The following is a 13,126-nucleotide window of genomic DNA, read 5'->3' on the forward strand; positions in this document are numbered from 1 at the left end:
AAAAAAAAAAAAAAGAAAGATAGCTTCCAGAATTTATTATAAAAAGCCTACAAAGCAATAAAAAAAAAGAGCAACCCAGTAAGAAAGGAAGTAAAAAGTGGCTCTTTGCTACCTGGATCACAGCCCAAGAAAACTGTTATTTTAAAAAAGGGAACGACAAGCTTGAAACAGACTTTATAAGACGACGCTAGCTGACCAGTAAGTTTTACGAAAATCTAGACAAGGTCCTTGAACCCAGGGGTTTGAAACAGCCTAAAAAATGGGGGCGGGGGAGAAGAACACAAGACGAAGCAGAAGATGAAGGAAGAGGAGAGGAGGGGAAAGGGGGGAAGAGGAGGAAGAGAAAGAAAGGCAAAGAGGGGAGGGGGGAAGGAGTGGACAGAATAAAAGACTGAAGATGCCAAGCTTTACCGAGGGTGCAGAGCGGCTAGCTTTCTTGTGCCGTGCTGGCAGAAGTCGAAGCTGTTAACATGTACTAAAACTGAACATACACTTTCCCCACAACCTGTAATTCCACGATTAGGAGTAATGCATTGAAGGCATGATATGAACAACAATAATTATAGCAATTTTATGCAAAATAGCCCCAAATTGAAATAATCCACACACCCGTGAATAATAGAATGGATAAATACAATAAGGTCTATCTGTGACAGACTACTACATGGTATTTTAAAAACACTTCACGTATAATAACACCAATGAGTTAAACCAAAACAATGATGAACTAGAGACGGCAAACTCAAGAGGAGACAGATGGCTGAATTTCATCTTTAGGAAGTATAAGAACAGGTAAACAATTTTCAAAGTCAGAAGCTGGATGACTGGCTAGGGGTGATTGGCACAAATGAGGGTGTTCTGGGAAGCTGGAAATGTTATTTTGCCACCTAGGGATCTGTCATGTGACTATATGAACCTATTTGTTTAGAATCTATATAACATGTATACATATTATACCTATATATAATTTTACCATACAGTATATTCTATCTCAATGAAAATCTTTGACTAATTAAATATGTTACCTCACTGTGTTGCATAGTGATACAAATCATGTCTTCATTACATATTCATATTTTTCAAGTTATAATACAATGCCTGTTCCATAGGTGTTTGTCCAGTTTAATTAAATTGACCAGGTAGCTCTATGTATATGATCTCAACTACATGATTTTTGTATAATGTGCTTGAATTGTGGAGAAGAGTTGTAGGCCCTGGCTATCCAGTATTTATATTTAAATATCTGGGTTTATTTCCCCTATAAAAGGAGCAGGGCTATCTGCATATTGAAAAACAAACAAAAACGAGACCATTTGCTGGGTTTGACAAGATTTGTATCTAAGAGGCAAAGAAACAGGAAACAAAGAAAGGTGCTGTTGGCAGCCCCGGAAAGCTGATGTCCATCGGGGCCCAGACAAAGATACTATCACAGACACTTAGCTCACATTCGACCCTCAGCCCCAGTCAAATCTAATTCTGCAGCCTTAAAGGATGCTCCTTGGAGCCCCCAGTGCAGCTGAGACAGGCCTCTGAATTCTGGGACAGACACAGACGAGGACTAAGTGACTGTTACTCAACATCATCTCGAACCCTTTTTTATTTTTTGTCTGTTAAAAAAAAATCTCCTTCTTAAAAATCACAATCAGCCAGGTGGTGGTGGTACACACCTTTAATCCTAGGACTCTGGAAGCAGAGGCAGGTGGATTTCTGTGAGTTAGAGGTCAGCCTGGCCCACAGAATGAGTTCCAGGACTACACAGAGAAACCTTGTCTCAAAGAAGAGGACAAAACAAACAAGCAAGCAAACAAAAAATCAAAATCAAAGTTTAAGATTTCTGCTATTAAAATTTATACCTGGGCAACTGCTCCCGAGTAAGATACATGCTGGTTTAAGTCTTCAAAATTAAGATAGGCAGAATTCTTTTGCATTTATTTGCTGAGTAAATACTGAAATACTTAAGAAATAGAAAAATGCTTGCATGTGACTTCAAATTTTACTGTGGATTAAGAAAAAAACTGTAAATCTTCCATTTATTTATGAATATTTAAGTTATAATCTCATTAAGAATACACATTTGTCATCAAAATAGTTTATAGAATGCTAATTCGATATCTTTTCAAAGTATGGCCTCACATCAAAGCTTCTGTAACGCTTATGCATTACCAAGTAAAACTGTATTTTAAATTTCCCTATAAAGTTGGATAAGAAATCAGAAGAAAATACCAATTCAAAAGGGTAACTGTAGGTAGCAAATTCTTAATCATAAGCTATAGCCTTAAAAGGTAATAAAGACTTTTTTAATCAAAATAAGTGGGACACACTTGGTCCCAGACCTGGGCAGATCAAGAGATAGTAGCTTCCCTGTGACATCACTGTGGGATCTACCCAGAGCACCGCTCTGTCAGTGCTCAGAAGTCAGCCCACGGTGGCTCAACTCTTTGTGTAGGAAGAAAAGCTGAGGGTAGGGCTTGGGGGACAGGTCGGTGGGAAACACCCCAAGATTGGTGGACAGTGTTTGTCCTGCTTTTCACACTGCAAGCTGGTAGAGCCACAGTCCACAGACAAAATGCCAAGGGGTCTTCTTGAGCATGGGCTGTTCCTTTCTTTGTTCCCCTTCCAGGGTCTGATCCTTGATCTGTGCTCCAAAGGGAGATTCTAGGTAAGAGCTCAAATAGAAATGCATGCTGTCTCAAGAAGACCCCGGGTTCCCAGGGAGTTCTGAGCCTTCCAAGGACTAGGAGGGAAGCAAAAAGGAGCCGGAACTAGACAGTGTGGGACTTGGTGTGTGTGTTTCCTTGCCATGCCAGATTTACTTGGCTCAGCGTTGAAGGAAGCTAAAGGACACATGAGAGGCTTTAATTATGAATCAGTACAAGCTGGGGCTGAAAAGCACTATTAGTGCTGCCTCTTGGGGCTGCTATTTTTTTAATTGGGAAGAAGGTGTTAGCAAACCAGAGATTATCTCGTAGTCTAGAACAGGAAAAGTGGAGAGTGGAGAGCCTGTGAGTAGGGCCCTCAGGTCTTGACCACAGCTGGAGGCTCCAGCATCAACAGCTGCTTTGCAAATGTCTTACATATCTGATGTCACGAGTCCCATCTCTCATCTTCTAGAAGTCCGTTACCCAGTCCTAAAACTCAAGGCCCTGTTTCAGAACTCTATACCAAGCTCCCCCACTCCCGAAGAAAGCAAAGATGAGCCCCAGGAATTCCAACTCTCATCTTGTTCTCCTAGAAGCATCCTCTGGAGGGTGGTTGGATTCTATGATAGAATGGTTGTAGACCTGTTAATGACTTATAACACAGATTACTTCTACAGGTTCACATGGGTGGGGTGGGAACTCTACCTTTATGTATGACAATTTGCACAGGAAGTGAGTTTCCAGTCTGGGGTCACCGACTGCTAAGTGAACTGTGGATAAAGCTCATGGAATGGCTGGAGAAATTGCTCAGTTAGTAAATCACTGGGCAGACAAACACAAGGACCCAAGTTATATCGGCAGAACACAAATAACAAGCGAGGCATGGTCCTGTGAGCTTGTAATCCCAGGCTGGGGAGAAAGACACAGGTGGATCCCCTAGGCTTCCTGGTCAGCCAGTTAACCCTAATAAGCAAGCCCAACCCAAGGAGAGACCTGGTTTCAAGACACTAAAGTGGATTCAACCTGTGTAGGAACAGTATCTGCTATCACCTTCTCACTTTGGTGTGCACCTGGACACGCGTGTCCATGCACACACACAAACGCACACAAGAAATTCAACTCACTTTTAAATTAAGGTGTATCTAATCACCAAACACATCACACAGAGAATGAGGACCAAAATCTATTCATTGTCCAGGAGCCAATTCTTTCTATTTTTGTTAAACTCGAAGTATGCACATGGTCACATGGACAAGTATTTTTTTATGACTTGCATGTTTAAAACATGGGAATTAATCAGAGCCATGCCATGTAGGAGGCCAAGAGGCTTTTGAGAGTACTATGGTTAACAACGGGAAAATAATTTTTTCTTGAAAATTTTTATTTTCATAATAGTCTTCACTTTGGTTTGAGGACTAATCTGAAACACTGTTGAGAAGAAACACCTTGGTGGCATTATAATTTTCTAATAAAATTTACTTTTCTGTATAACCAAATACTTACCTGACACCCTATAACATAAACTATAAAGGTATTTCTTGGGTAAGCAAACACTTGCTTACCAGAGGATCTTCTGTGCAAATTTACTTTTACTGTCAACTCAAAATCATTGCAATTGTTGGGGGGCGGGGAGACACCTAGCAGGGGAACAAGGGGTATTGTTACTTGAGGCTAATATAGATGTAAGTGTATGACATGAAATTTATTTGAGGGAACTTTTATTTTCCCCTCGGGAATCTCAGTATTCAGCAAAGGCATCTACCCCATTGCACCATTCTGAATATTCAACTCAACTAATAGGAAAGAAAACTGGTATTTTGTAAAATGAGCCCATTCTTGCAGAGCTGGGAAAGTTGTCCTTCAGGACCAGTGAGACAGACCACTTACGGCATCGATGGAATGGTCTCATTTGGTTGCATAAAAACAGCTCCCTGAAATCCCTTTGTCTGGGACCCAGGAGCCCCAACTGTGTACCACATGTTCCGGGAGAAGCTGGAGGAAGGATGGTTTCTGGATCCCATACAGAGGCAAGCAGAAGACCATATGATTCCTACAGCATTTGGTTCTATTTGCAGAGGTGAATAACAGCTCGTTTTAAATAAAGTTAGGTAATGACCCCATAAATGGATGTTCACAAAAGATCAGGAATAATTTTGAAAAATCTTTCAGCAATGCCAGCTCACACTAGACATCATCGGTGCCTACAACATAGGCAAAGATCTAGTTAGAAACATCTAAAACCCCAAATTTGTTTTCTTGCTGTTTCCATAAGTATGGCTAATGGGTTAGGAGAAATAAACATTACTTTAAATAAAATATAACAATACAAATAACATTTCTGTATGCCCATTATGTCATCATTTAGAGATTACATTACCAGCCTGCCACAGCACTAATAGGTTGGCTTAACGGCACATTTGTAAGCATAAAACTGGAAATAATGTAAAATAGAGTCATTGAGTATGAGATTTTAAGGGAAGGGTTAACATAAAGTACAACAAAATGTAATTCTTTTACAATTCAAAATGCCCTCAAGAGAATTATAAAGCAAATGAATAAAATAAAATAAAGCTGATTATTAATTCAAGAAACCTCCATTCATTTATTTAAAGCCCAATTTCTTCTAAAATTCTCAGATTAGTTGTAGCTTCTTTTGGAACTCTACTTGGGCTCACAAAACACATGTAAATTTTTAAGCCCGTGTAGAATTGAGTACCTTCTCTGTCACCCAGACTACAGCTGGAATGCTGTAGTCCAAGGATGCTGTTTTACAGTTATCCTTTTCTTATTTCTTATACTGTGTCCATTCTGTCTGCCCCAATATTTTGCAGCGTGCTGGAATCAGGGAGCAGATTTCCCACTCCCCAGAGCATCCTAACATCAAGTGCAGAGGATGATACTGGGTTCGTTCACTCAGGAACATGATAGATGGGGCAAGTGTTTTACTCTGTTGTGAGCCTCACAATTTATCAACAGGCAACCAGCTGAAAACTTAACCTAATTTCAGCATGCATATATTATGGCCACTGTAGGGCATTGTGTACCAGATGATGAATTTTGCAAGCTTATAGTGCCAGTTAGCTGTGTATTATCATACAATCTCTCCTGGAGAACCCATATTTTTAGTCATTATCCAAAAGACTCCCTCATCATCTTCTAAAATGACGGATACATCCATTTAAGAATTTTCTGGACAATAACAGGGGAAACAACAATGCTCAGGTTTCTAAATTTGCTAAGTCAAGTGGTTAAAACACCAGATTCTCCTTTTAACCCCTTTTTGTTTCTCTCTCATCATTTCAACATACTTACTGCCCTGTGATTGGTCAAAATATTAAAATATTCATATAATTATGGAAAGGAGACTAGCTGCATTAAGCAAATGTAAGGAATTAGATTTGGGGTTATGTTTGGTTGTCCGCATGGCAATTAGATTTTGGAATATATTCATGTGTTTGTTGGCATGGCTACCATATCTCCTTTCCACTGGACATCTCAGGACTACTAGAATCAGACATGTTTAGTTTCCAATATCAAATCTCTGTGTGTGTGTGTGTGTGTGTGTGTGTGTGTGTGTGTGTGTGTCTGGCACATGTGGTTCTAGGAGGCTGTTTTCTGTGTATGGCATGGCGAAGCTCCCAGTTGTACCATCTACAGAATGTTTTCATGAAGCCCCGTCAAGCTCTACACCTTCCACTTGAAAATGAAAGAGCAAAGAAACAAGAGTACTTCAATCCACCCTGCACAGTATCCTTAAGCCCAATGCTCAACTTTTGAATATTTACCTTGATGTTACACCAAATATTATGGTGCTGCATTTAAGAAAGCAGACATCATTCTATGCTTGTGTTTAAATAAGCTATTATTCATTGAATGACGCTCTCTCACTTGAAGACGACTTGATATATTCTCCGGTTATTTTTATTCAACCGCCACAATAAGATAAAAACTATATTCTTCTAATGTAAGAGCTAGATAGACAATCACAATGAATGAAATAAAAACTATATTCTCTGGATGTAAGAGCTAGACAGACAAATGCCAAGTTCAGGGTCACACGGTGGGAGACAACTATGACCCTCTGCATTTCGGTCTTAGTTTGTGTGTTGGTTGTTATTACTAGATGGGTAAATACTTTTGCCAAGGCTGACGTATACTCCAAAAAAGAATTTTCTGGAAGAGTAAGCAAAAAACATTCAAACAGGGTTGGTAAAAAGGGTGGGCTGATGACAGAAGCCCAGGTAGGCTATATTGCCAATTCACTGTGTGAGAGCTCTGTAATGGACCACGGTGGCTCTTTTGTTAGCATCCATACTCTTTATTATGATCACTCATGCGCACACCCAGAAAGAGAGAGAAAGAAAGAGTGAGGAAGGAGAGGAACTTTTGATTGCAAAAATTACTGACCTCTCAATATATATTTCTTTTTAGGGTTCTTACTAATTCACAAATCATTTTACTGCAGAAACAAAGTAAAGGAAATAACAAAGCACACTCTACTCTGATTTGATTAGAAAATTAGGCTGAACTGTTATATTAGTAGATTTGTGTCGACAAAATGTCTCTGTCCTTAAATAACTTTGCATTCTTCCTCTCCCTTCCCCCAATGAATAACACCAGTCTGCTAGCAAGCACTGGTGAATTTGGGGACAGGCTTCTAGAAGAGTTGTGGCACTATGCTTGGAGAAAACAAACCAGCCAAACCATGAATGCCCAGTAGAAAACAAATTAGACAAGAAAGCCCTCTTCTTTACGAGAATGAGCGAGCTCTTAGCTGTTCGTGTCATTTTTTTTGGAGAGGGGAGGGGTTTCGAGACAGGGTTTCTCTGTGGCTTTGGAGCCTGTCCTGGAACTAGCTCTGTAGACCAGGCTGGTCTCGAACTCACAGAGATCCGCCTGCCTCTGCCTCCCAAGTGCTGGGATTAAAGGCGTGCGCCACCATCGCCCGGCTCGTGTCATTTTTATAGAACACTAACTTCTCCATTCTGTGTCTTTATTGGATAACGTGATGCAGAAGAAAACGTATGATTTGCTTCCTTGGACAGTCTTTCTTCCATAAAAAGAAAGGGAAAAAGAGATATCTTCCACTTACTTACTAAAAGGTTTGAAACTTTAAATTCTATTACCCATCAAGTTGGCTGGCAAAAACATCATTAGGCAAAGCACAGACACAGCAACATATTAGCAAAAGCTTTTTTCTCTCTCACTGAAAATGTACACTGCCAAAGAATCAGAGGTCTATCCAGAGCAGTGATGCACAAGGATGTGCTCCTCCTCCCCCAGACATCTTCCCCCATCCTCTTCTAGTAGCTTAAGGTTTCATTCTCAACAGAGAGAGGTAATCTGTGTCTCTATGTATTTTATGTTGTGCAAAACTCTAAAGATACCTGAAAGGGCGCTACAATGTGTAACTTCACCCTTAACAGTCCCATAACCATGAGTCTTTCTGCCATGTCCAGACACTCAAAATACCCTACTAGAGAAATTAATGTTGCATTATTAAACTGATACATTTAAGCAACTTTTACTCACCTGGTAAAGGTAAGTGTATCTTTTTATTTTATTTTACTTTATTTTATTTTTGAGACAGGGTTTCTCTGGAGCAGTTCTAGCTGTCCTGGAACTCTCTTTGTAGATCAGGTTGGCCTTGAACTTAGGGAGATCTGCCTGCCTCTGCTTCCCCAGTACTGGGATCAAAGGCATACGCCACCACAGCCAGCTAACATAGGTATGTATATCATAAGATGCAAAGTACTTATGGCTTCATTCTTTTTTATAGTTGCTACTTATGCATGTAGAATCATGACCTTAATTTCTAGAAGACTCAGACTGTTTGGCACAATATTTGTTGATTACAGATAAATATCTGTTTGAAAATCCAGTGAAACAGTTGTGTGTCAAAGAGGGTGAGTTCAGAACTGTTTTGTCCCTACAGCCTTTATTAGTGGAATTCTAAATTACTTTATTATCTCTCAGAGTTTGATGCTGAGTTCAGATATATTCTTTGGTATCCATTTATACAAAAATCATCTTAAAACAAAACTATGTTTTTCTTCATAAAAAACCATTTCTTTATTTATAGAATATTTCTTTAGTACAGAAGACCGCTATATGCACAAAATGGAAGCCTCTATATTTTAGAGAACTATATACCAAAGGTCTATGAACAAAGATTATATGTGTCATGTTGCCTTCAACTGGTAAAAATATCCACAAAGCAATATAAAGAAAAACCTGTATTTCTTCTTCAAAAGGGAAAGATTACGTATTGTATCCCCAGTAACATTCAAACACACACACCAGCAATGATGCATGCTATAGTGTTTCTCAAGTGCAGTAGTAGCCTGTACAGAAGTGAAATTCCTATAGCCACTGGCTGACAACTTGTTTAGATAAATCTTTGAATTAGAATGTTAATCAATTTTTCTTTTTTTCTGAACAGCTGAAAACTGAAACACATATTTAACTTTTCGGAGTATCACCTAAGTCATTTAACATCTGGAATGGTCTTTAGAACAGTGTGTGTTTGTGTTTACAAAACTCCATGGATGGCTATTTCAGGATGAATGTGCCAGGCGATAAAGCTACCTGCTAGAATAAAGCAGTACTGACGGAGAAACAAACCGACAGAACAAACCAAACCACCCTCCATGGGGTAAAATCTCGGTACTTGAGCTCCACGTGGCTGTAGGCTAAGACACACTGGAAACTACATCTCGTCCACCCATGGCCTGCTCTTCTCAGCGGCCTCACAGGTACCTGATGCTCCCCGGAGATTATGTCACATTTTCTCTGTCAAAGCATGATGCCCACCAATGCAGTTGTTGGCTCCAAGTGCTATTTTCTTGATTGCAAAATACGGAATTGATGTGTTTCATGGGAGCATCTTCCAAAACAAATTTGCCAAAACAGTCTGTGCTTAGATTAACACAAGAAGCATTCGTCACCTGCAACTTGTGAAAGTGTGACCATAAAACTCATTTTAAGGTAGTTTTTAAAATCACCTATTCCTGATGAAATACATCAGCTTCATCTGTTCCTTCCTGATCCAACGAAACCACATCGGCTTCACATTCACAGGTTAAAATTCCTTTTTCAATGACCAAACCACTCCTTAGTTTTTGATCCAGCTTCCAAACAAGTTTGCAACAACTGGGACTAGCCAAACACATCAGTGTACTTTACGGAGAGTGACGTAGTCTCTCTCAGGAAGGTCAGAACGCACACGGACAAGCACCAGCCCTGTTGTGGACAACAGGGTCACACGGAGTTTATTAACTTTTCAGGTGGATTATGCTTGTTATTAAACTAGAAACCAAATTAAGTCTCCATTTTTCTTACTGACTTTCACCACCACCATCTTACCAAGGGCTGCGGAGAGGAGGAAGGGAGGTGTATGTCCCCGCCTCTGACTCCCCCATCTAAAACCTGCATTTGGTGCCTTTGTATTTTTGGAGATGCTCCTTTCTGAACTAATTATGACACCTTTACAATAGGGAGTTTAGATTTAATTACCAAACTTTTTAAAAACACCGCATTATATAGGTCAACTGAGGACGCACCTTCCTCCCGAAACAAAGGGAGCTGGGGTAAATAGGATTTCAGATTTCATAGGAGAAACGGCAAAGTCTGTTTTGAGGATGTCATTTACTGTAACACAAATCAATATTAAATGCTTTATGCAGGAAGCACACTTTCAGAAAATGGGCCCGAGAGCTTCCTGGGATCCAGCCCTAATTACTCCAGCAGGCTCTTGCCGTTTCTCTCTCTCCTCAATTATTTACAGGGCAAAAAAAAAAAAAAAAAAAAAAAAAAAAAAAAAAAAGCCAAATGGCATTGCATTAGCTATATTAAATGCTATGTACTTGGTTTCTAACTTACTAATGGTACATAAAAATTACTAAGGTAAATGTTGCACAGAAACATGGCTTTTTCTTCTTCTTCTTCATCTGAATGTGTGTATTTATAATTGATGGAGGCAAGTGTTGAATAGGCTGTCCTTCAGGCACCGGAATGCTGCATAATTTAAATAAGCGCATTAAATATATAACACATCTAAAAGGTAGCACATTGATTACGTTACAGAATTTCTTCAAACAGCTTCGGCATAGCACACGGGTGCGGGCAGCACACACACACACACACACACTCACACGCCAGGCAAGCATCTCCCTCAAGTTCTTAAAACAATGACATGACAATCTCATGGAGACCAACAGTGGTGCTCTCAGTTGCCAGTGCCTAACCAGCCCTGGCGATCTAAGGTAAGAGGGAACGGCGAGGGAGCCTCAAGGAGGTCTTTGAGTGCTGGGAAATGTCTGGCCTCTGCTGACAAGTCCTTTTTCCATGGACAAACACTAAGGTATGCTGTAGGTACAGGATAACATGGACCACACACACCGAAAGGAAGAAAGCTTTCAAGGTTGAATCACAGATTGTTGGTACCAGGGCAGAAATACCCATCTGCCTGCAATCAATCCCCTGAAAAAGTTCAAACGCCGCATCCATACCTGATTCTTTTGTGATCTAGAAGGGCATGCTAGGTGTTAACTACCAAAGGAGGCTAGTGTACCCACCAACACCTTCTGCTTTCCCTAACTATCGCAGATGTTTCCATGGTGGATAACTGCGCTTTTCGTGAACCCAGATAATTTTTAAAATTAGTTTAGGAGGGATCGAACTGTTGTAAAATTAGCATAGGCCCATCAACAAAGTACACGGGGTCCCTGGAAAGCCGGCCATAATTTCTATGGCTACATGTCATCAGCTATCCTTACCCAAGAGTGTGCCTAGGCCACTTTTGAGCAGAACTGAAAATCACTCTGTCGTAAACATATAAGACAGTTAAAAAAAAAAAAAGAGGGGAAAAGTAAATACAAAGTCACTTCTTTCTGCGCATCGAAATCTGCCCATTGTCCCTCCCTAAGTAAAAGCTACAGAAAAGATTAAAAGGGACATCAATGAATGTGGAGTGAACTTTGGCCACTTTTCTACCCAAAACACCAGCGTAAAAGTGGAAATCAGTAACCAGGTGAAGTGCCACACCGCACAAAGATCAGAGGCAAGGGGCGGGCGCGCAGGGCCCGAGGCGGGGAGGAGACGGTCCCGGCCCCCTCCGGCCACATTCGTCGCGCGCGCGGGAGCTGGCGGGGAGTCCCGCGGGGCGGGGCGGGGTGGGGGGTGCCGCGCGCCACTCCCGGGGACCCCAGAGTTACCGCCCGTAGGGCGAGGCCCTGGAGAGGTCGGAAAGCCATGCCACTAGCGGGTCCTGCCGCGGGCCCCCAAGCGTCTGCCAGCCGCTAGCCCTAGCTGGACGAGGGGGCCTCGAGGCCGAGAGACCCTCCCCTCCTCGCCGGCCAGGAAGGGGCCGGCGGTCCTTTCCTGTCTAGTCGCTGCTCCCCTCCCTCCCTGCTCCGCGACTCTCTGTAACCCGATCGCCGCGATCTGCTCCCCGGGAAGCCGCCGCCCCGTGCGCAGCCCGGCTCTGCCCAGGCCAGCGCTATAGTTAGCAACCCCAGCAATTGCGCCCGGGGACGGTGGGGTCGCCGCGCGCCCCTCCCCAGCCCGGTCCGGCGCGAGCCCCTCTGGCGACCCTTCCCTGCGCCGCCTTACCTTGGCTTGCAGATACTGGGGGTAATAGTAGGTGGCGTACTGAGGGTACATCTGCTGTTTCCACACTTTGCCCATGAAGCTGGAAGGAAGCCTGCTGTGCAGGGTCGCCGACACTTTGGGGTTTCCAAGTCCCGATCTCTCCTGCCTCTCCCTTTCCGGAGGCGGCGGCGGCGGCTGCCTCGGAGGCTGCTGCTGCCGCTGCTCCACCTCCCTACCGGGACCAGACGACGTCCTCCTCCTCCACCTACTCCTCCTCCTCCTTCTGATCTTCCTCCTCCTCCTCCTTCTCCTCCTCCTCCTTCAAGGCAGACAGAAAGACACTGCAGAGCGCAGAGGACACCCCGGACAGGGCGCTCCCAAGGAGTTTCCTCTGGGAGCCCGACTGTGCCCGAGCTGCCAAGGGCTGGCGCGCTGGCCGCGCTGCGCTCCCGGAGCAGGCTGAGCCGAGCTAGGAGTGATCAATACAAGTGGAAAGTACGGCGGCGGCGGCGGCTGCGCTCGGTGCCAGGCGACATCTGGGGTGGGTGCGCCCGACAACGAGAGGGGAGAGGGGCTGGCTGCCGAGGCCGCGGGGGAAGGGCGGTCGGGGGCGGGGCTTGGGCGCCGCCGAGCCCGGGACCCGCTGGAGGTGAGGGCTGACTTTTCCACCACTCCTCACCTCCCAGGCTCGCAAGAAGACGCCCAGAATCCTTGGGAGCCGCGATCGCTTTGTGTCGGGGGTGGGAGTTGGTTTGGTGGACCCTGCTTAAGAACTGCCTAGAAGGCACCTCTGGCTTTCCCGAGTTTTTAATTTTCGTAAGGAAGAAGGGAGGTAAGGTGGCGGAGAGAGGAAATCAGATTGATCTCTCACTTCCCCTAAATCCCCCGACCGGTTA

The 13,126-nt window shown here is 43.1% G+C and overlaps 1 protein-coding gene across 5 annotated transcripts in view; it reads right to left on the reverse strand.

Moving 5' to 3' along the window:
* The window catches only part of Rbms1 (RNA binding motif single stranded interacting protein 1), a 216,769-nt gene extending 204,259 nt beyond the window's left edge, over positions 1-12,510 (reverse strand). For all 5 annotated transcript variants that reach the window (XM_013345987.2, XM_013345990.2, XM_013345988.2 and 2 more), the window contains exon 1: positions 12,252-12,510. In XM_013345987.2, the coding sequence (XP_013201441.2) occupies positions 12,252-12,326 (75 nt within the window). In that variant the 5' untranslated portion in view covers positions 12,327-12,510. The remainder of the gene's footprint in view (positions 1-12,251) is intronic.
* Between the last annotated feature and the right edge of the window lie 616 nt (positions 12,511-13,126).

The sequence above is a fragment of the Microtus ochrogaster genome, chromosome 4 (assembly GCF_000317375.1).
Source record: "Microtus ochrogaster isolate Prairie Vole_2 chromosome 4, MicOch1.0, whole genome shotgun sequence".
Lineage (NCBI taxonomy): Eukaryota > Metazoa > Chordata > Mammalia > Rodentia > Cricetidae > Microtus > Microtus ochrogaster.